This window comes from Aspergillus melleus (assembly GCF_016097325.1).
Source record: "Aspergillus melleus strain CBS 546.65 chromosome Unknown contig1, whole genome shotgun sequence".
In the NCBI taxonomy this organism is placed as follows: domain Eukaryota; kingdom Fungi; phylum Ascomycota; class Eurotiomycetes; order Eurotiales; family Aspergillaceae; genus Aspergillus; species Aspergillus melleus.
Window position 1 is genome coordinate 3,898,912 of NW_025763370.1, and position 22,577 is coordinate 3,921,488.

Genomic DNA, 22,577 nt, shown 5'->3' on the forward strand with positions numbered 1-22,577 from the left:
TGAATTTCTATATATCTATTCATGGTCCATTGAAATGTTTTCTTGACACACAAGTCCTACTTTGCCAGCCTCATAGTTTGATAAGTACCTCAGGAATGAAGAACAGTTTCATTGCACAATATACAAATTGCACAAGATACAAACTAATCATATCGCTCATAAATTGATTAAGCTTAGGTCGCTTATAGGTATTGACTGCTGTCTGGTTCAAGATCGAAGATATTGCCTACACCTAAAAGGACTGGGGACCAGTAGTGCTGTATCTCGACAGCTTTCTTTTGTGTCAGACCCGATTGGCAGCATTTGCCTTCAGACCAGTCATACACGTTACCAGGGCTTTACTTTATGAGCAATCGCTATGAGAACATTATCAGCAGAAACCAGAACAATTGCATCCCGACAAAAGGAGAAAGACTTCAGAACTGCGGTGAAAAGAGTGCACCGTATGTACACGGAATTAAAAAGCCTTCTCCTCACTAAACCATAATCTAACCCTACTCAGTGTACGGAGTACCTGCCAACAATGACTGGGTAAACACATTCCCCGGATCAGGGACAACTCGACAACCCCAACCTATGACCTCATCCATCAGCAAAAAAAAAAAAAAAAAAAAAAAAGTGGGTAAACGCCCTCACATTCCAGTTCCAACCCGCAACCGCAACCGCAAATCTACTCGACCGACTGACCCACTCACTACAGTAGATAACTGGAGATTGTGGATTAGGAAGGAACCGAGAAGAGAGCCGAAAGTCACAGTGGCCAGTAAGTAGCCAGTAGCCACCAACCATCTCACGGCCCCAACTACGGAGTAGCAACGCCAACGTTCCTTCACTGAATCGGTCAATCAAATTTCCAACCCAACACCAAGACCATCTCTCTCTTCCTGACGATCCTCGACGGGACAAGCCCGGCATGACCTAAATCGGATAAGCCGGGGCCAGAGAGCCAAGGACGGCCAAGGGCGGTTGAACGAGTCAAGAGTTGAAGCTTGACTGTGTGCTAATCCTCTTACTACCTACGGATATTGGAGTCTTGGTCTATACGAAACACACCGTCCATGTACATACAGATATGACTTCGTACAGTAGAATACATAGGTAGGGTAGGGGAGAGGAGCGGTGTACTCCGTACCTAGTATGTTAACTAAGTAATCCCTGCTGCTCATTGCATTTGCTCTCGTTCTTGCAGAATATGAGATCACTAAATTTGCTTGCCGGCTGCATGCGAAGCATGTGAATTGGAAAAGAAAGCCGGGCTGGCTGCGTTCTCCGGTCTCCCCCATAATATGACATGTAACATGTAACATGTAATATGTAGAGACTATGGGGTAATTATGGACTGCCACGTTCGGGATGCCTTCTTTAGGACAGAGACCACTACTTCATGTGTTATGTCATGTATTTTCATGTAGTCAGTTAGGTTATTGAATTGAGAGAATGGCAATTCCCTCATGTTAAAAGCAGTAGTTACTCCGTCCCGCATCAAGAAGCATCATCGGAATACTTTCCCATCGTCCTAACAAACGACCCAGAAAATAAATAAAATATATAAAAAAAGGGAAAACCCGGGATGATCGGAAGGGGGAAGCCGCCGGAGTAAAGTGGACACAGGGCAAGCAGGGCTGGGGTTGGAAAAAGGGAATTAAAAAATATTAAATCATCGAAACAGAAAGAGCAAAGCCTAAAATTGAAAGAAAAACAGACGAAGATCGGGAGGGATTGCTGAAGATCGACACGCGCGACGGATGGAATTGTTGGCTTTAGAGGACTGGGGGAGGGGGGGCACTTCCGACTTGCCCAACCTTGATTTGTGATGGTTTTCGTGCCTTCTCCATTTTTTCAATTCTCCAGTCTCCAGTATTCTCCATATATTGAAGGAGGGGGAACAGAACGCTTGCTACGTGAACTGTGAAGGTGACCGTTGCCGGTTAAAGAAGTCGGAAAACCTGCTTTCTTTTTCCTATTTCACTGGTTCATTTCCCCCCTCTCCTTTTATCTATTCGTGGTACTTGAACAATAAAAAAAAATACAGGGGCTATTCTTCAGCCGACTCTGTAGTCAGTAGTCAAGTACAAGGGTAAGCACAGTTAGGGTTACCGACAAGGTAAATGACGGGGAAAGAAATTGGACGCTGGTGAAATTTCGTCAGTCCTGAAAGGAATCCAAGCCGAATGGAACCCACCGATCGACTGGGCCTTGCCGAAGGTGCCGCTTTGGGTCCGGCTCAGTTTCATCTGAAGAACCCTCAGGCAACTCTGCCGAACTCTTTTGACTTCTTAAAAAGTGGCAGGCCTCTGCTTCGGCTTGGGGTGGGTTTTTTGATTTATTTTGTGATTTTGTTGGAATTTCCTTCTTTCTTTTCCTTTCTTTATCTTTCGTCCGTGCTTGTGGACCGTACAGCACAACGTGAAGGAGGGGTTTACTCCGCTTTCATTTCAGTTGCACCCGCCCTGCTTCCTCATGTTCAATCGCTATCATTATCGAATGCTCCGTCGCTGATGCTCCCGATTTGCTGGCTTACTGACCCCTGTCACTTGATCTGAACACAACGGAAGAAAAATCAACTAGAGAAAGAACATTGATTACAAACAGATCAAGACGCAAAGAGGGTGAGATTATCAAAGAGAAACATTACTTCACCAGTCTGATATGGTGTACATGGTGTGGTATCTGAGAATAATAACCGGAAGAAAAGAGAAACAGCAAAGAAAAGATAAAAACACAGTGGTATCAAACACAGTGGTATCATGAAAGCCCGTCTGGCGGGGTATGTCGCTCGGGATCCCGGCTCAACTAGTCGGCGCAGTCACTGCCAATGAAATGACTCTTTCATCATGATCATGTTTCCCCGCTCGAAGTCGGCGACAGGAAGCGCAGCGGGGTCTTGACATGTCATTCAAGAGACCTGCATGACCTCGTGGTACTCGTTGAAGACCACAGATATGGGGTTTCCTCTCAAAGGGACCCAATCTGTGCAACGAGTACACCAGAGTGCTTGACTCGATTCGAGCCTTCAGCGGAGATGAGAGAGGTTCAGAGCAGCATGATGTTCTCACGGAACTTCAACGTCCCCGGCCCCCTCATTCCAGCCCCATTCTCGGAGCAGTTGGTTGACGCGGTACTCGGTTGCCCAGCCAAGCTCGGTCTCGATGCCGCGCAGCAATTGCAACGTCGTTCGTCGCTCGGCAGGCTCGGTGAGACACTGGCCACTGACGAACAGTGGCTGAAGAGAGTTGATCCGGACGGCGCCACTTGGACGGCCCAGCGAGATGCCTACAATTTCGCGGCTGTGAAACCGGATTTCGCTCTCAATCGAACGATATGAGTTGAGCCTGTTGGTGATGGTGCTCCGTCTACTGGTTGACTCATGGGGTTTGTTGATGAGAAGCAGGATCCGGGCCATATGGTAGTGTTGCATGGCAGATGCGCACACCGGAATGCTGTACCATATCTCGCATAGAGACGAAAGGTCGCTGCCGGTTGCGCTGTCCTTTGCCCGTGATTGAAGCCTTGCGCAAGGTCGAAACGTATGCGGAAGCCCGTTGTACCATACGTCAAGCTCGGTCTCGAGACGGTACCACCGCTCGAGCAGAACCTGCTGCGAAATTGCCAAGGGCCCCGAGTCAACGGAACCGTTGTCCAAGTGCAAGTGGTCCCCGGCACTGATATAGTTGACGATCTTAGACAGGATCCAGATGAGCCCATTACCGACAATATCCTCCTTCATAGCCTCGTCGCCCTCCGGATACCCAGCCGTAGTGGCATTAGTGAGCCGCACAAAGCCCATATTATCGATTTGAAGGCCCGCCTCAGTCCACAACACTAAATCCTCGGTGTTCAATCTCGTCTGACACTCATTGATGACTAGCCAACACTGGTTAACCCTTTGCAACCCAGGATACTCGCCGTTAAGCACTTACAAGCAGCTAGATAATCCTGCCGAGCGAAATTCCAGAACGTCGCCTTGCGGGCCCTGGAGAGTCCCGGTCGTTTCGGAGGTGGGAAGGCTGTCTCTCCCGGCGACGGACGCTGTTCAAGCGGCATCATTCCGACCTCCGCCACATCCAGCAGTGACTTGACACCACTCAGATGCCGACTCCAGGCTGGGCCGGTCGCGTCCAGCAGTTCATACACAGACAGGATGGCCGTTGCGGCTAGGATCTCGTCCGAATGAACGCCATTAGACAGGCGACTTTCCGTGTAACGCCGTCGACGTTTCCGAGGATTGTCACCATTCTCACACAGCTCGGCAGCCTGCCATTGCCCAAAGGCCTCGGGAGTACTCAACGGCGCTGGGCCTTTGTCCGGCTGAAGCTCTTTCATCAAAAGCTGAATGGCCTTTTCATAATATTTAGCCCCATACCAGCCCCAGTCTACGGCACTCTCATCGGGCCACGAATCCAGCGAAGCTTGGATAGGCACAGCATCTCCGGTGGAGGATCCGAACTTCCTGACGCGGCCTAATTGTTTTGCGGAATACGCGCACGCTGCATATTTTAGCAACGGATTCGTCAGCGCCCTGACAGGAATATAAGATGCGAAATACGTTCCCAGGTCGAACAAATCCATCCTAACATTGTCAGTCAGCTCGCTATAGTTAAGAGGACGAGGGAAAGACTCCTCTCACCAAAGTCCTGGCGCTTCGGAGAAATTCCTTAATAGAAAGGCGATCTCGTGCTCGGTTTCCACCGGCATGTCTGATCGCTGTTCAACCGGTTTGCCGCCTCTTGACACGAGGGACCTGGCCGTCAACGACGAACTTCTACGCTCAGATGCATGCTGAATCGTCGGATCAACCGGCGGCGAGTGTGATTGAGAAGAAGGATTCAAAAGGAAGTTGATGTTATTATTAGTATTAGTATTGCTGGAGGCGATCGAGATTGGAGGGGAAGCGAGAGGGGGTATCGCGCTGCGGGGAGGGTTCGGAGAGGGCCCCGACGAGATGGAGGTGGTCGAAACAGTGTTGAAGGCCGAGCCGCCGTCGGTCGCTGCCAAAGCCTGTTGTGGTTCAACACTGAAGGAGGGATACGAAAGGCGATCATGAACAGCCGCCGTGGACAGCGTTTCGAGGCCGTGTGATTCCCCGTCCGATGGAGAGGGATGGTGAGAGTTCCAGTGCCGAGTCTGCGAATTAGCGGCCAGAATAGCAGCTTCGGACTCGCCCAGCGCGGCCTCGAGGTCGTCGGCGTACGGATCCGAATTGTCGACGAATATAACTACATCAGAACCGAAGATTAGACAGGTGTGCTTGATGATGAACGACGATGGAAACCACACCGCCTCGGTAAACAGCACCCGCCAGCTGTCTCACAACACCGAACAGGTAAGTGGAAGTGTAGAAGGGGAGGACTACCATGTTTCGGAATATCCAACCACACGCTATCCTTATCGAACGTATTCTTGTACGAGTAGAATCCCTTGAGATTCCCCCGACCAGCCGAAGGATCGTCCAAGTCCTTGTTCATGGAGGCATTTTGCTGATGGCGGAAGACGATGCCTTCGCTGGGCCGACACTCTCTACCACCTTTGCGACATTGCGAACATTCGGGCTTCTGCTCGTCACCTAAAGCGAGACGGGCGCATTTAGTCCGGAACGTCTTCTGAGCATCAAGACGAGGAAGATACCGTACATTTGAGTTTGCGAGTGCGGCACGTCAAGCTGTGATAGATAAGACCCAAAGCCCAAAAAGTCAGCTCACTCGTATTGCCTGGAAGGTAGGTGTTGAGCACCGCCGAAGCGACGGGCAAAGTAGGTAGGGAGGATAGCTGTGCTGTAACTGTGTTGATTCTTTTTTCATGTGAATTTATTTATTTGGATGATGAAGAAAGATTCAAACCATCTAATAAACATAACGTACCAGCCTGTGCGAGATCGCATACCGGATGGTATCGACGACGATTGAGGTGCAGCATCCGAAGAGACGGTTGGTGGGCCAATAATAAGAATATAACCCGGGGGAGAGAAAGCTGGAGAGTCAAGGCGCAAAGACTAGCCCCAAATCGACAGTAGTGCGAGGGCCTCCGTACATGGATCGATAGTCGATACCAAGACTCTAGGGGGGAGGGGAAAGGGGGTAAAGGGAAGGGAAGTCAAGGGGAGGGGGGGAAGGTTAGGAGAAGAGAGAGGGGAAAGAAGATTCGATGACAAGAATCCCAAAGCACGATTTAGGCAAGGACAAGAGCAGACCAGACAGAAGAGCATTCGAAAAATTTCTGTTGCCAAAAAAAATATAATTTCCATTACTACTGTTTTTCTCCCCAGCGACTTGGCATTATTGAAGGGACCGGGAGAGACTAAGATAAAGCGGGGATTTTTGCACCGCCGGTCGGGGAAGCGGATCATCCTTTGTCCGCCACGCTCTCTCCTTGCGGGGAAAAAATCCGGGTTGGGATGAAAGGTCGGGGTTGGGGCTGGAGAGGGTCATGGGACTTGCTTGCTTATCAAGAATAATTCCTGTTGCTCATTCTTTTCCTTCTCCTGTCCTTATCTTGTTCTCCAGCCTTCCCCAGTCACGATTCCCTCACGGAGAACACAGCGGATGGATACGTTCGATCCCTCTTCCTTTTTCTTACGTTTCCTGACCGCCGTCTCCAGTCCAAGTCTCCGGAATATACCCGATTCTGCCCGCTAGCTCAACCGTCCCATGACCTATTCGCCCACTCAGTCATATTTACATTGGGTCTCTCCAACCATCTAACCTAACCAGACCTCTTAGCCCCCCTCCATCACCAGACATAAACCCCGATCAAGGAAACACTTCACACAAGAACACAGCCCACAAGGCTCAAGCTCCTGGGGCGTAAACATGACTTCAGAGTTAATCTGTGGCGAGCATCCGGCCGAATCACATCCCACGCTAGCGACGTCGCATGTCGGGCTTTTCTAAATTAGGTAACTCATCTCAGCCTCCTACCACCCAATCATGGTCTTTCTGGTCACCCAACAATAACAACTGCGACGTTGTTACCATGGGGTCCACTTAGTCTTGGATGGGGTTGGGTCGTTGAAGGTCTCCAGCGTCTCTTCGGAGTACGGAGTCAGTCAGCCCAGTCCAGTAAGCATCCGATCCACCAGTATTTCGGATGGTCTGTCCGTTCCGGGTTACAATCAGGCTTTGGGCCTCTTATTTCCTAAAGTGGCGCTCTCCTCAAAGCTTGGATCGCTTGGTATAACACACATGATACACAGGAGCTCTAGTTGGCTCCGTCAGAGGATCGCTTTTCTAGTTACTAACAACATGCATTATTGTCATTACCGCGATCTCGCGCGGGTTATGTACATGCCCACCTGGTAACGCCACCCTCCTCCGCACAAAGCATCAGAGGATGAAGTAAACAGTGTCACCCAGGTCGGAGACTATGGTACATGGGAAAACAATCAACAAGATGATTCACTGACAAAGGACCGGATGTGGGCAAGGATATATCAACACGTCCCTGGCCAACTCAAGGACTGTATGGAAGAGCATAGAAACAGCAGAAAGAGCAGCAGAAAGAAAAAAAGAAAAGAAAAGACAAAAAAAGAAGCCAGCCATTATGGTATATCTCCTGAGAAATTAACGGTCAATTAACCGAATGCCAAAATGCAAGCGCAGAAATAGAAGTGAAATGAAAAAAGGGGATCAAGAATTAAATAAGGGTATATGATGATGTGCTTCCCAAGAACGCCGTTCTGAGAGGTATCAAACAGAAAGAAGAAAAGGAAATGGATCATTCTTTTAAATTGAACCAACTGCGTCGTCACGGAAAAAGACCGAAGCTCATATTGCTGGCGTGCCAGGGTTGCGTTGCTGCAACGTATTGAAGAGATACTCGGGAGGCAGCCGTGTCATGTTCGATGGTCGATCGGTGCCGTACGTTTGGGGGGCCTGCATGTAGCCTTGACGGCGACGCTGGATCTTATTGAAGATGACTCCGGCAATGACGATGAGGAAAACGCAGCCAAGCGCAAGGCAGAACGATATTAAAACAACAATGCCGTTCGAACGGTGTTTTCCTGTTGTGAACGATCAGTACTCATGAGTCTCATAGATCAAGGCAAAATTCAAATAGCACTTACCTTCGCTGGTATAAGGATTGGTCTTTTCGTAGAAGATCTGGGACATGCTGCCCGGTCGGCCATCAGACCCGGTTGTGAGGATAAACGGGCTGAGGACAGTTCCGTTGAAAAGCGCTGCGGACGCATTGCCAAAGCCTGGGATCACCAGTTGTCCGGTAATCAGGAGTATCAAGTCCTTATTCAACAGATTGACGCTGTCGTGCTTTTCTGATAGGGGAATAACCTCAAGACCCTGAATAGAAGTTCCTTGCTCAAAGATGTCGGCCGTAAATTGAAACTCGGATCCGTCATAGTTGGCCAGGAAGCTGGACCCGTTTTTGGATTGACCTGCCAACCAAAAGGTAGACACGTCTTTACTGGCTGGAGAAAAGGCGGTTACGGTTCCCTCGATGTCCGAGGAAGACGCCCCATCGAAAGCGGACCATTCTGATTTTTTCTGGTTGTATGTGGCCACAGCCGAACGATTACCATCGACAACCAAGTCCCCGACCGCCATCAACTTGTGGTTATTCATCCAAGTGAGGGCTATAGCGCTACCGCCAAGGCTTGCTCCAAGTCTGTTCCACTGAGACTCAGACGGGTCGTACATGCACACTGCCGCGCAAGGAAGAGCGCCGGCATTGACAAAGTTACCACCGACATAGACTTCACTCGATCCCGGACGTGGAGCAATGGCATTGACGGTAACGTCCTCTCCGGTAAATTGCAGCGGCTGCTTTTGCGCATAAGTTCCGTTTTCGAGGTCATACACGACAAGCCCGTTCAAGACGGAATCGCCAACAGTCCCGGTCAGGTTGCCACCGGCGTACAGCCAATCTTCGGATACGGCAAGCGCCAACACAGTGGAGTTGCGATCAACCCCTGCTCCGAGACCATAAATAGTACCCTGAGTGCCATCAAGGATGGCGATATTTTCGACTTCAGATCCATTATTGGACATCGTGGTGAAGTGACCTCCCAAAATCGTGAGGTTACGGTCAGAGCTGGAGTCGTAAATGCCGGTATGCGTGCTGCCACTAGAGTTGGTGCTGGAAAGCAGAGGATCCAAATCAAGGCCGTCATCATAAAGTAGAGACACGGCACCTGCGGCTGCAATGCCTGCCGAAGCAAGATTACCAGCAAGAAGACTCGTGTTATCCACCCTTGCAAAAGCCGACAGTTGACCGGCAAATTCCATCTGGTTGACATCAAGATTTTGCAGCCAATTCTTTCGCGAGGGCACCCATACTGCAAAGCCAGATACATTCGTCGAAGGAGTCTTGTCGAACGCAAGTAATTGATCGAAATCTCCGCTGACGCCAATAATAGTCTCGTTGATTTCGGAGGATACGTTCAGAGTAAGGGCAAGAACCTGCGAGACTGGGCCGTTGACACCGCCCCCTAGAGCTGACCAAGACTTGGAGCCAAAGGAGTAAGCTGCAACATGTTTGAGATGCTCGTTGCCGCCATCCGCCGTATCAGTGAAGTTTCCTCCAACGTAGAGAATCTTGTCGAGGGCCGTCATCGAAGTCACCTCCGAATTCAAGCCGCCCTGGGGCAGTGATGTGGCATTCTTGTTCTTCTCGAAAAACATTACATTGTCGACATCAGAACTGGAGAAGTTTCCGCCGACGTAGACGGCGTTGTCATGGCTGACCAAGCTCTTGATTGAGGCGTCCTCGTCCAAGCTCAGGCCCGCTCGATTGACAGCGTAGTCGGTGAAGTTGGAGTTGGTATCCTTCGACTCAGGGTCAAAGTCGTAAAGTCCATTCAACTCTCCGTTCAGACTACCAGAAGCATGGATCAGGTTAAACCTGACCCGGGATGCAACAACCGTGAGATCTCCCTGGCCAGACTTCGGCGTCAACGTTACACTGGGGCGGAACGAGCTGTCGCTGGCATCCACGCGGCCAGTGTAGAGTGTGTCGTATTTCTCATAGTAATTGTTCTGATAGATGAGCTTTTCAATTGGCTTGTCATTCTTCGAGCGGGTTGAGACGGTAGCGGTGACATTGACGATACCACGGGAGTCGCAAGTGCCGTCCTGAATGCACCCGGGGGTGTAGATAACAATCGAGTAGTTGCCCGACCGTTTGATATCGGGCTCGAATACCACGGACGTGCTCTCAGCCGAAGAGTCGGTCACCTTCGCGGTCAAATAATCGGACTGACTCTGGTCGGATTTCGTGTGGGTCCAAGAGCCTTTCTGGGACGCTTTCGATGGATACTTAATATCGGCACATGACGGTTCGTTGAAGTCGCTCACGGCGTAGGCAAAGATATCTTATGAAATCAGCATACGCCCATTATCAAGTGTAAAGAAGATTACTAGGAGACTTACCGTCCTCATAGACTTGGATCCCATTGAGACCACCACCATCGCCATACCATTCGAAGACCTCGATCTGGAAGCCACGCATTCCAACGCCGTTCACAAAATGAAACTCACGGTATTTCTCGGTCGAGTTGCTTGAAAGCGGGCAGACCGAATCGCAGTACTTCTTATCGTGGGAACCAGGCTCGGTATAGGTGAGGTTCATAATCCCGTTATCCGGAAGAGCTCGTAACAAAAACGACTTCGTACCGCGTCCTTCGTAATGGGTGTTGTAAAGGCGAATTTTGGTCGGGTTGTATCCAAAACGCATGTCCGCCCGCCAGAAGCCGGGGGAATTGTCGGCGAGAAGCCATGTCTTCCCCTCGCCATCTTCGCCGCTTGTTTGACAGAGAATGTTTCGAGGGTCGCTTAGGCCGCTTTTCGAAGAGGTCGCATCCGAAGAGATGGTGGCATTTTGGAGGTTGACAATTTGCTCGTTTTTCTTCGAGGAGGTAGAGTTCCCAATGCCATCGAACGAGCCACCAAAGATGATGTTCCCATCGTCGCCCTTCAAGATCGAGGACACGGGTCCATTGAACCCGCCAAAAGACAGACTCGACCAGCCCTTATTGTCAACCCATGCGACGGCGTGAGACGTATTCTTGTACCTGAAATCTCCGCCAACGTAGACAGTGTCGGACTCTTTATCGCACAATAAAGCCGACACCGACCCGGAGAGACCGGGTAAGGCCGTCACCTTCTTCGATTCGGGGTCGAACAATGCAGCGCCTTGCGTCTCGACGTCTCCGAGGCTCGTGAAGTTGCCGCCCAGGAAAATTCCCTTCTGCGTTCCATCTTTCAGGGTGAACGGGCACATCACACGGATATCAGCATCCGCCACCGACAGCGTCGTAATAATTCCATTGGGGAGCGGCGTGAGGATGGACTGGGACCCTTCTTGCACAGAGGCCGTCACGGATTGTTCGGTGTAAGCGTAGATCGAGACCGCATCGAAATCTCCGGTAAGAGCGACTTTTCCCAAGGGCGTCAAATCCAGATCGGGTTCGGATACCGAGTTAAACGAGAGACCGTAGGCGGGTTCGAAGAGCGACCAAAGGTAGAGGGCGGCCGACAAGCCAGCCGTCGCAGGCCTAAACAGTGAGGGGGCCCTCATTGTTCAGGATCGCGACGACAGGCCAAGGGGGTGGAAAGGTCACTGTAGAGGTAAAATAGTGTCGAAAAAAATCAGGCTTTGATTCACAACTGGGACAAAAGCCAGATTGGGATCAAATTATTGGAACGGTCGAACCAAAGGGAGGGGGGGGGGATTCCTTTTTTTAAAGGAGTCCCGGTACCAATAAGGGCGACACGCAGTGGAAAAAGGAGTGGCAATGAAAAGGAACTGGTCAGAAAAGGAGAACAACAATGCAAAAATTAAAGACGGAATGAATGAATGGATAGCATCCGGCCAGAGGGGAGCCAAAAAAAATGCAGGAATGGGCAGGTAAAAGAGAATTAACGAATGACTGGGTGAACGAGTGACATGGCAGGGGCTTGTTTGTTCGAGTCTGGAGCCTCTCGACGTTTTTCCGGATGGCATCTTATTCTTAGCACGGGCGGTAAAGTGGTAATAATCTGTATGGAAGGGGCACCGGTGCCTGGCCGGGTCCATCTGGATCCTTACGCGTACCAGTTGAATACAATTCCACCGGCCCCGCCGCCGCAATTAAGTCCCAGGATATACGTTGGTCCGATACGCAATACGCACCGTTACCTGCCAGCCACGGGCGACCACCCATGGTCGACGGTGGACCACAATGTCATTCATTCCGCCTGACAGTACGGAACACGCCAGGTTACATACCACTAATACCATCAGGTACCGGTACAGCCTAAGACTGTTCTGTTCTGCTTGTGTTGATTCAGCTCATCTTCCAGCCAAAGCAGGTCGCATTAGACTCGATGTCCGGATCACCAACCATGCATACTCCATCTAAATGTACAGAAAAAAACATGTTTGTCTGTATGTACAATGAAGCTCTACCCAGACAATTCAGAACTCCACCCATCTTTCAAATGGCAAATGGAGCGGCTGGTATGCTTTTACCCCTGGCCCCTGGAGTCGACCGCGCAGAACTTCGCCAAAAACCTTGCAGTGTACATTTCATGTTCAGCTTCCAGATGAGTTTCGTCATGAGACCCTCATTTCGGCTCCCATCCGAAGGAAAGGCTGGTTGCACGCATGATAGCCACCGTTTATGCATGTATGTATGCAACTGCATAGATCAGGATCTACGTCGATCTGTGTCTATGTATGTGCATGAGTTTGTACAGACTACAGCGTGCTGTAACATCATCCATTGGTCATAGGATCTTGGCACTGCGACTCTGCCTACACCGTAGACTTCGTTGCGATTAGATTCACGGTTTACTGGCGGTGTATCGATGCTATAGGCGCCCGTCAAGAGTGCCCGATGGCGAGAGATATAAATAGCACGCGTTTCATTCCTCATCAAGACTGAAACTACATCATACACTTACGCCATAGTTAGTAGGGAGACTGATCGTTTGTAAGTACACCGGGGAACACCTGCTACTGTCCAGTTCACCACACTACTAGGATTATTGCTTCATGGCAATCAGACATGGGACCCAGGAGTGACATCACTCGTTATGATTCGTCGACACAGCCACCAACGATCAATCCCTTTTAAGGATGGAGCACATCATGTTTGGAACGTTGAGTCCATCTCCTGGTCGTCCCCTCGATTGACAGCTCACAAAGACGGCATTCCCTAGGCGTGTTTCTCAGTCCGAACACCAACCGAGCTAACATGCACAACCAACACCAGCCATACGAAGTGCTGCTGATTAGCTATTCGCGAGCATCAAGAATACAATTTAGCACCGTCAAGCAACCTACGCATAGAGCTAATGTGAAACCCCGAAGCTATTGAGCCGAAAATCATGTCGATCTTGACATTCTAGTCTAGGCGCGTTGATTAATTACATATCTTTTGTTGCACAGTCCCAACTCAAATTTCATCAAACAAAGAATCAATCTTAATATAGCCTCCATCCCTTTTCTCTTCTCCTTACTCTTCTCCATACCCGTCTAGTCAGGTTCATCGCCGGGGGTTTTCTCTTCGCCCTCTACAGGTGGGCGTAGGTGGCAACTGGATCAAATGTACGGAGTAGTTACATGCCATTCTCCAGCCTCCATCTCCAGCTTCATAAGATGAAATAAGGCTTTACTTTGTTGGGATGAATGTTTGCACTTGTAGTCTGAATCAATTTGCTCAATTGTCTGTTTAGTTCGACCTCCGAGTTCACCGTTGACGAGGATATCTTATACTGCGCTTCTAGCGATCGCGACTGACGTAGCTCAGATGGATCACTGCAGAATTGAGAGCATCGGACGGAGACGAGTCGATTTAAATCCCTTGGTTATCGAATTGTAACTGTCCATTATCATGCAGAATCAGAGGTACGGAGGAGAAGTACTCAGTATGACAGCCAACGGAAGGCACAAGTGCCAAGCCCCGAGGACCGAGCCGCTTCAACACCGAGCAGGATCAGGATGAAGCTTCCCACCTTCATTTCATCCCACCACTTCGAGGCCACCTCTCTTTAAATTTCCTGTCCCGGACTATACTGTCGACCCCGAGGTCTCGTGTTCTTGAGCCCATAGTTTCTCTATTGTAACCCGACAGAGCGACCTAGACCCTCGCTCATCGTTGCGATGCCGGTCACCGAGCACCGAACCACGCCTTACAGTAAGACATGCAAGTCCTGTGAACAATGCAGGCTGCGTAAGGTCCGCTGCATTGGTACACCATCCAATTCTCTGCGATGCTAGCTATCCCTAACCGTGTGTGATAGTGTCCCGGGAGGATCCTTCAAGATGCACACACTGTACTGTAAGCAGAATTGGATACAGTCTGGATGACAATAGCCGCGACTGACGCACCTATGCCTTAATTTCCAGAAACGGAACGAAGAGTGTGAATTCAGACAGATCAGGCGCAAATTCAGAGCGCAACCTCAAACTGCCACGAGTAAGTAGAGCAAGTGCGTTGCAGGTGCCTATAACTTCAGGTATCTAACCAAGACTGCTTAGCTCATAACCCAAGTTTTCCAAGCCCAAGTCAGCACTCGCACGTCTTCCACTGTGCTCGGAGCAATCATACCGAGACACCACATAATATCAAGCCGTTATTCGTGGACCACCTCTTGGATAGCTCTCCCAGCGGCGTGCAACTTAGCGATGAGGCTTGTGTTTTCAGAGTGAGTACGCCGCACCTAGAGATTCCTTAACACCTCTAATACGTTATACAGTTACAAGAGCATGAAGGTACAATCTCGCTACTAGAATTCAAACCCAATCTAGATCTGACTAGTAATTGCAGTCAGCAGCTCAAACTTGGCCTTCTTTTCGGAACAAAGAATCCAATCTGTATCGCAGAGACTAGGGAATAACCGTCTCAGAGAATTACTAGAGTCCATTGAGACACTGATCGCTCAGCGGGTGAAAGCTCAAGGAAACGCGTCAATCTCCCCTGTCACTTTCAAGGGACCATCAAGCTCTATTCAGGTTCCAAGAGAAGCAGCTCGGTTCTACATTGATGGTTGTGGCTCTTTATCCTTTCCCACAAGTAATAGGCTAACTTTCTTTAGCTTATTTCCGACATGTTCACTCTATCTATCCATTTCTGGATAGGCAACGATTTGAGAGAACTGCATTTGGGCCTGATATTGCCCGCAAGTTAAGTTCCGATACCGCTTTTTCTGCCTTGTACCACACCGTTCTGGCTTTAGGGTGTCAGTACCGTGATGGCGGAAGCTTTGATCCTGGCAAAGGCAAAGCGTGGAAATTATTCCAGATATCCTTGGGCTTGATGGCCGATATCCTGGCGCCGGAGGAATCGCTGCTAAAATTACAAGTGAGACATTGTAGTCATCTTCTTCAGAAAGTGTACTAACTGCCACTTATACAGGCCCTGACTGCAATGGTAAGCATTCTTAATGTCTGTCTCCTGTGTATCCAATGTTAACAGATCCTTGTAGTCAATATTTGCCATGAACACGTGTTGCCTCCAAATTGATGAGCTTTTGGTCATGGAAGCTGCACGCATGGCACAATCACTCCGATATCACAGGTCAAGTCACCGCGGAGATCAACAAGTATGCCGTCAGCGAACATTCTGGGTAATTTTTATTATGGAAAAACAATTGGTATTTCAAAATCGTGTGAATTCGGTGAGTAGTTAATGAATGTGAGCGTGAGGCGCCAAGATTAATATCATCCTAGATAATAGTGGACTTCGATATCGGATGTCCCTTTCCAGATACACCCGAGGCAATCTTCGGTGGTTGCAACTGGTTCCTTTCAAGAGTCCGCTTTGCTCGAATTACCTCTGAAGCATATGAGCACTTGTTCTCAATCAGTGCATCGGTGAATACTGTAGAAAGCTATTACACCACGATTGACTACGTCCAGGATCGATTGGAACGCTGGAAGATGACACTACCTGAGGACTTTCGACCAGGCGCTCACAAGTCGTATACATTCTCTGATCCTGACTTTAGGATGATCCTATTGCAGACCCATTACTTATATTATAGTCTGGTTATTGCGCTGGCTCGACTCGTTATACAGGTCGGCCCAGAAAAGGGACAACGGCGTGAGGACAGCAAGATAAAGTTGATGGAGTCGGCCCGACGCATAATTGAGCTAACCCAGTACATTGACAAGGCTGCTCATACTCCCATTTCGTACGTGCCTATGCTCTCCTCATTTTGCGGTTTAAGAAGTCTTCAAGACGCTGACCAGTACTACAGTATCCTGGGGGTCTTACCTCTTGTGGCCCTCTTCATCCTCTTCGACTTTGTTGTGCATAATCCCATGCACCCTGAAACTAAAACTAATTTGTTCATGATGGATATAGCTTCTGGTCACTTCAACCTGGTGGAGCATGCGTCTAACGGCTCACTTCCTTCTTCTGGCGTTTCTGAATTCTCACACATAGCGCGGCAATATGTCAGGGACTTTCCTGCAAACAGTGCCCAAGAACGCATGGGTGACCCAGGTCCCACTCAAGATTCACATAATGGCTGCCTCGTGCTCAGGCCACATGAAAAGAATCTTACGGATCCAAAGGCATCGAGCTCTGCAGATTCTGCAGATCCGGTAGGCCTCAAATTCCGTTCCTTTGTCCCGAATAATCGACTAACCATTGGGCTTTCCAGATGCACATCCCAGCCAATCCGGACGTTGATGTTGATTTGGGACTGTATGACCAAATTAGTGACTGGAACGACCCAACAGACTATTTATATTACCCAGCAGTGGATTTCAACGTCGGCATCGATGATCCTCTGCTGCATGGGCTTGATGTGCGCACATTGTTCGGCTCGGTTATCCCTGACGGTTTTGCAAGCCCTGAGGATGACTGGCAAGCGACCGTTTAGAGTCCGGGCCACCAGAATTACATGTTAAGTATACTGGGGCTCTAAAAAGCCAATGTTCATAGCTACAAGAGGATTGAATGTGCTTGCGCACTAACTCATTGTGGAATCGGTTCTAGGCGTCATATCTCGGTGCTCGGTGCTTGGCGTGGATAGGGTACGAAGGATCATACTGTGTCGTCAAAAAGATCTCGGTGTTTCGGTACATAAGATGCTCTTTATGGAGCCTGGGAGTTTCCAATTTGCTTATTTATATAGTTTTAGCTTTTCAGTCAACACTATTTCTCGAACACATATGTTCATTCTTCGAAACAACAACACCGCTCCATGTGTCGGAAGAACAAGGAAACAACTGACTGTCGAAATCCTACAGTATGACCAAACAGCTCGAGCCAATGTCAGCAGCTATCGAATCGGGAAAGGGATCGAGTGATGATGATAGGGAAGCCTCTATCTCTCAACTTGCTCGCCAAGTGAGTCGAACTTCGGTGACAGGTGGTGCCGATGTCAATTCCCCTTTGAACCCCGAAAGCAACAGCAAGCTTGATCCTTTCTCCCCCTCGTTCAACGCAAAGATATGGGTAAGATCCTTTATGCAGCTGTTGGAGTCACGCTCTGGCGAGATGCCTCTGCGAAAAAGCGGCATTGCATATCGCAACCTCAGTGTTTCGGGATACAACAATGGAGCTTCGTACCAGAAGAGCACTGGGAACATCCCTCTTGGTATCCTGTCATATGCCGCTGGATTGATCAGCAGGAATCGACGCAAAGACAAGATCAAAATCCTGCGTGACTTCGAGGGCGTTGTTAATGATGGGGAGATGCTTCTTGTTCTTGGCCCGCCAGGATCAGGATGCTCAACCCTGTTGAAGACTCTGGCGGGCCAGACAAGTGGCTTGGATATTAGTCCTGATTCGTACCTCAACTACAGGGGTAGGAAAATACTTCTCACGTAACTGCTTCTGCCAACTGCTTATCTCGAACTCTAGGAATACTCCCCAAGCATATGCACCACCGATTCCGGGGCGATGTCCTTTACAATGCCGAGTTAGACGTCCACCTTCCGCACCTCACTGTCGGAGAGACACTCACTTTTGCGGCTCGCGCGAAACCATGTACAAGCATCCCGGGAGTCAGCGCCGTTCAAGCAAGCAACATCATTCGGGATGTAGTCATGGCCATTTTTGGAATTGCACACACCAAGAACACCCGAGTCGGCGACGAGTACGTGCGCGGAGTCAGTGGTGGTGAACGCAAGCGCGTCAGTATCGCTGAGGCGGCTTTGACTGGTGCAAAGTTCCAGTGCTGGGATAATTCCACTCGCGGGTTGGACAGTCAGAATGCCATTCAATTCTGTAAGAATCTGCGTTTGCAAGCAGATTATATGGGTCTGGCATCTGTGATAGCCCTCTACCAGGCTCCACAAGATGCTTACGAGGTGCGTTTGCCTTCAGGAATCGTGAAGGGAATGGACTGCTCACTCAATCTGTCATTTCTTTTAGCTCTTCGACAAAGTAACAGTCCTTTACGATGGGAGACAGATCTTCTACGGCCGAGTAGAGGATGCAAAGAAATATTTCGAAGATCTTGGGTTTGAATGTGAGCATCTCTGTCATTTCAGGGTATGAGATAAAGTATCTAATTGATCTATGCGAAGGCCCTGAAAGACAAACTACGCCTGATTTCCTCACCTCAATGACTAGTCCTCAAGAGCGCAGGATAAGATCCGGATGCGAAAACTGGGCCCCGCGAACACCGGAAGACTTCGCCCAGCGATGGAAGAACAGTGTCCAACGTCAGAATCTCATGCAAGAGATCGAAGTATACAAAAACAACCATGACCAAAAGCTACGACTTGAAGAATTCACCAAATCCCGGCGAGCAGAGCGTGGAAGGTTTCAAAGCACCAAGTCTCCTTACAAATTGTCCTACTGGAAGCAGATTGAACTATGTCTTTGGCGCGGTTGGCGAAGACTCCTGGCAGACCCCGGATTTACCATCATTCAACTCTTGTTCAATACTATTATCGCTCTCGTGTTGGGCTCTATGTTCTACAACCTAAAAGAGGATACATCAAGTTTCTACTACCGGGGAGCCATGATGTTCTTCGGGCTGCTTTTCAACGCTTTTTCAAGTCAGCTCGAGGTAAGAATTCTTTTTCTGCTAGAGTGCACCGTGTAACTGATCATTACGTTTGATTAGGTTCTCACACTGTATGCCGAGCGTCCGACAGTCGAGAAACAGAACCGTTACGCCTTCTATCATCAGTCTGCTCAATCCATCGCGAGCTACCTAATCGACGTTCCGTACAAAACCGTCAACATGATCGTCTTCAACACACTTATCTATTTCATGGCGAATTTTCGTCGTGAAGTCGGCGCGTTTTTTTTCTACTGTCTCACTTCATACATCACCACCTTGGTTATGTCCGCAGTCTATCGCACACTCGCAAGTGTCACGCGAACTTCCCACCAAGCAATGGTTCCAAGCTCTATTCTCACTATAGGCGTCATGATATATACTGGTTTCACTATTCCCACCGCTTATATGCAGGGATGGTCCCGCTGGATGGGGTACATAAACCCTCTGGCCTACGCATTCGAAGCGCTGATGGCGAACGAGTTTCATGGAAGAGAATTTCCATGTGCTCAGATCGTCCCCGAAGGTCCGTCTTACGGAAATGTGACGCTGGATCATCGCATCTGTGCATCTGTGGGCTCAGTACCTGGTTCGCCGGTCGTTGATGGTGAGCATTACATCAACCAAGCATTTGATTATTGGAATTCCCATAAATGGAGGTGAGCGCCGTTCTTATATCTAGCTAATGAGCTCCCTTACACTCCCTTACATTGATGCGTGATGCTGACGGAGGTCAAGGAATGTCGGTATCCTTTTTGGCTTTTTTATCGGCTTCTTAGCTATCTACTTCATCTCTGCCGAGTACGCCCGTCCGCCCCGAAGCAAGGGTGAGGTTTTGGTATTTCGCAGAGGAAAAGTACCACACGGATCTGTTGCTCGAAAGTCAGATGTGGAGTCCCTAGGTGTACAAAGGCTTGTGGTTTCCCAACGTATTGAAGAATATGACCCTGTCAAGAAAAACGAGCAGTCAGGACCTGTGTTTCACTGGGAAGATCTTTGCTATGACATCAAGATTAAAGGCGAGGATCGTAGGATTCTGGACCACATAGACGGCTGGGTGCGACCTGGAACATCCACCGCACTTATGGTATGTTGCCCCTTTATTAATTGGCTGCCAGTGAGGTACTGACATTAGATCAGGGTGCATCCGGTGCAGGAAAAACAACTCTTTTGGACACTCTAGCTGCCAGAGTTACCATGGGAGTGGTATCCGGGAATGCTTTTGTTGACGGGATACCGACGGATGCCTCTTTCGCTCATAAGATTGGCTATGTGCAGCAGCAAGACCTGCACCTTGATACAATGACCGTCCGAGAAGCGCTAGAATTTAGCGCTATTCTTCGTCAACCTGCTAATGTGTCCAAGGATGAAAAGATAGCATACACTGAGGAGGTCATTGAAATGCTTGACATGCAGGAATTCGCAGATGCTGTTATCGGCGTTCCCGGAGAAGGTCTGAATGTCGAACAACGCAAACGATTGACCATTGGAGTAGAGCTCGCAGCAAGACCCGAACTCCTTGTCTTTCTGGATGAGCCTACTTCAGGTTTAGATTCTCAGACCTCATGGGCAGTATGTGATTTGATCGAGAAACTGGTGAAGAGCGGCCAAGCAGTCCTATGCACGATTCACCAGCCTTCTGCAATTCTCTTCCAAAGATTTGATCGCCTTCTTCTACTTCAGCCAGGTGGGAAGACTGTCTACTTTGGTGGTATGTCATTCATTCCTTCGCTGAGTAAACACTTACTAAAACAACCAGAGCTTGGCGACAATGCCCGCACGTTAATCGACTACCTTGAGCGCAACGGAGCCCCTAGGTGCCCTTCAGATGGAAATCCCGCGGAGTGGATGCTCAGAGTCACTGAACCAGTCTCTGAAAATTCCGCAACTCAGCTTGAATGGTCCAGAATTTGGCGTTCTTCGCCTGAATACCAGCAGATGAAAGATGAGCTTGCTCGACTCAAACAACATGCTACCGGCCGGGCTTTGAATTCTCCATTGAGGGACACAGACAATTCGCAGCATCACGAGTTTGTCGCTTCGTTTTCGACTCAATTTTGGCAAGTTTTGAAGCGTGTCTCAAAGCATTTCTACCGTTCACCAGGCTACATCTACTCGAAGGTCGCCTTGGTGGCCTTGTCGGTCTGTTCACCCCTTTTAGACAGTAACTACAGGTTCGGTGGCTAATTGATCATAGGCGCTCTACGTTGGTTTCAGCTTCAAGGCTGACAACAGCCTCCAGGGGCTCCAGAATCAGATCTATGCCTTTTTCATGTACTTGACCATGTTCGGCAGTTTGAATGAGCAGATAATGCCGTTATTTGTCCCTCAACGTGCCCTATACGAGGTGCGTGAGCAGCCATCACGGATGTATCGATGGGCCAGTAAGCGCTTTCTTCCAATCCTTTGTCCAAACATCATTTAACTTCGAAAAGCATACGTTCTGTCCAACATACTGGTAGAAATATTCTGGAACACGCTCATGGCCGTCCTGGTCTATTGCTGCTGGTTCTACCCTGTCGGCTTTACTCAGAACATGTCGCCTGAAGATGAACACACTCGCGGGTTCCTCGTCTTCCTCTTTTCGTGGATGTTCATGCTATTCGTCAGCACATTTTCCCATCTTTGCATTGCAGCGTTCGAAACTCCAGACATGGCAGGCGCTTTAGCCACCTTGATCTGGCTTTTATGTATTTCATTCTGCGGGTAAGTAAAGACCCGATTCCCTGCATGTTTGAGTGTCTATTCCGACTAACCACTACCGATCAACAGTGTGGGCGTAGCCAAAGCCGATCTCCCAGGTTTCTGGTCCTTCATGTACCGCGTCTCACCCGCAACATACCTAGTGAGCGGCGTATTATCGACCTCGCTATCTGGCGCCCAAATCACCTGTGCGCCGCATGAAGTTCTCCGCATGCTACCACCCGCGAACTTGACTTGCGGCGAATACATGAGCGATTTCATAAGCACTGCTGGCGGATACCTTCTTGATGAAGGAGCCAAGGGACAATGCGAGTACTGTCGGTTGAGCGTCACCGATGATTATTTAGCGACGTTCAATATTTATTACGCGGATCGGTGGAGAAATTTCGGGTTGCTTTGGGTCTATGTGGTGGTGAATATTGTTGGCGCTTTGGCTGTGTATTGGCTGTTTCGGGTTCCTAAGTCTTCGCGAGGGAAGAAGAGGGAACAGGGTAAGAAATTGTGATTGGATTGTCTATGGATGTAGATTCGATTTTAGATTACTCTTAATGGTACTTAGGGCTATGGTGAGGAGTAATGGTCTTAGTTCTCAAAACACTTTGACTGGCCTAAGTGCAGTTAATTAGATCAGTTCACCTACAACTTCTAATGAATACAAGTGTAAGCGCTTGCGCAGAACTATTTGAACCTGAATATTCAAATGCCAGGAAAAGAACGAGGCGAAACTTGATAATGTACGTTAGCGTTTGGGTCTATATTGATACTAGAGCCCTCTGAATCCTCAAGACAATTTGGGATTGAGCACATGCAAATACAAGCCTTAACTTTTAGCATCATGGAGACCAACCTTCTGACACTGCTCTTGTGTTATATTCGACTGACCTGGCATGGAACACATTGTGACCTGAGGCATCG

At 49.1% G+C, this 22,577-nt stretch overlaps 4 protein-coding genes across 5 annotated transcripts; 2 read left to right on the forward strand and 2 right to left on the reverse strand.

Moving 5' to 3' along the window:
- Positions 1 to 1,334: 1,334 nt before the first annotated feature.
- On the reverse strand, positions 1,335 to 6,068 carry LDX57_001388. Of its 2 annotated transcripts, XM_046083029.1 has the most exons (6): positions 5,859 to 6,068; positions 5,631 to 5,659; positions 5,354 to 5,563; positions 4,628 to 5,216; positions 3,921 to 4,570; positions 1,335 to 3,864 (listed from the first exon to the last, which is right to left on the reverse strand). In XM_046083029.1, the coding sequence occupies exons 1-6, from the start codon at positions 5,876 to 5,878 to the stop codon at positions 3,053 to 3,055; spliced, it is 2,310 nt and encodes a 769-aa protein (XP_045938986.1). In that variant the 5' UTR covers positions 5,879 to 6,068; the 3' UTR covers positions 1,335 to 3,052. The 2 variants fall into 2 exon arrangements, with proteins under 2 accessions (XP_045938986.1, XP_045938987.1); XM_046083030.1 differs by having other exon boundaries at positions 5,631 to 6,068.
- A 659-nt stretch (positions 6,069 to 6,727) lies between these two features.
- LDX57_001389 (putative cellular morphogenesis protein (Rax2)) lies at positions 6,728 to 12,004 on the reverse strand. Its single transcript, XM_046083031.1, has 3 exons — positions 10,380 to 12,004; positions 8,060 to 10,321; positions 6,728 to 7,996 (listed from the first exon to the last, which is right to left on the reverse strand). Exons 1-3 carry the CDS (start codon positions 11,524 to 11,526, stop codon positions 7,761 to 7,763), a joined length of 3,645 nt encoding a protein of 1,214 aa, XP_045938988.1. The 5' UTR covers positions 11,527 to 12,004; the 3' UTR covers positions 6,728 to 7,760.
- A 4,386-nt stretch (positions 12,005 to 16,390) lies between these two features.
- Positions 16,391 to 16,823, forward strand: LDX57_001390 (uncharacterized protein; the record flags this gene model as incomplete). Its single annotated transcript, XM_046083032.1, has 2 exons — positions 16,391 to 16,542; positions 16,661 to 16,823. 2 exons carry the CDS (start codon positions 16,391 to 16,393, stop codon positions 16,821 to 16,823), a joined length of 315 nt encoding a protein of 104 aa, XP_045938989.1.
- Positions 16,824 to 17,194: 371 nt separating this feature from the next.
- LDX57_001391 (uncharacterized protein) lies at positions 17,195 to 22,381 on the forward strand (the record flags this gene model as incomplete). The annotated part of the gene is made up of 11 exons (XM_046083033.1): positions 17,195 to 17,753; positions 17,810 to 18,258; positions 18,323 to 18,419; positions 18,478 to 18,965; positions 19,023 to 19,618; positions 19,698 to 20,046; positions 20,100 to 20,670; positions 20,719 to 21,101; positions 21,157 to 21,343; positions 21,395 to 21,665; positions 21,732 to 22,381. The coding sequence occupies 11 exons, from the start codon at positions 17,195 to 17,197 to the stop codon at positions 22,165 to 22,167; spliced, it is 4,386 nt and encodes a 1,461-aa protein (XP_045938990.1). The 3' UTR covers positions 22,168 to 22,381.
- Positions 22,382 to 22,577: the final 196 nt, after the last annotated feature.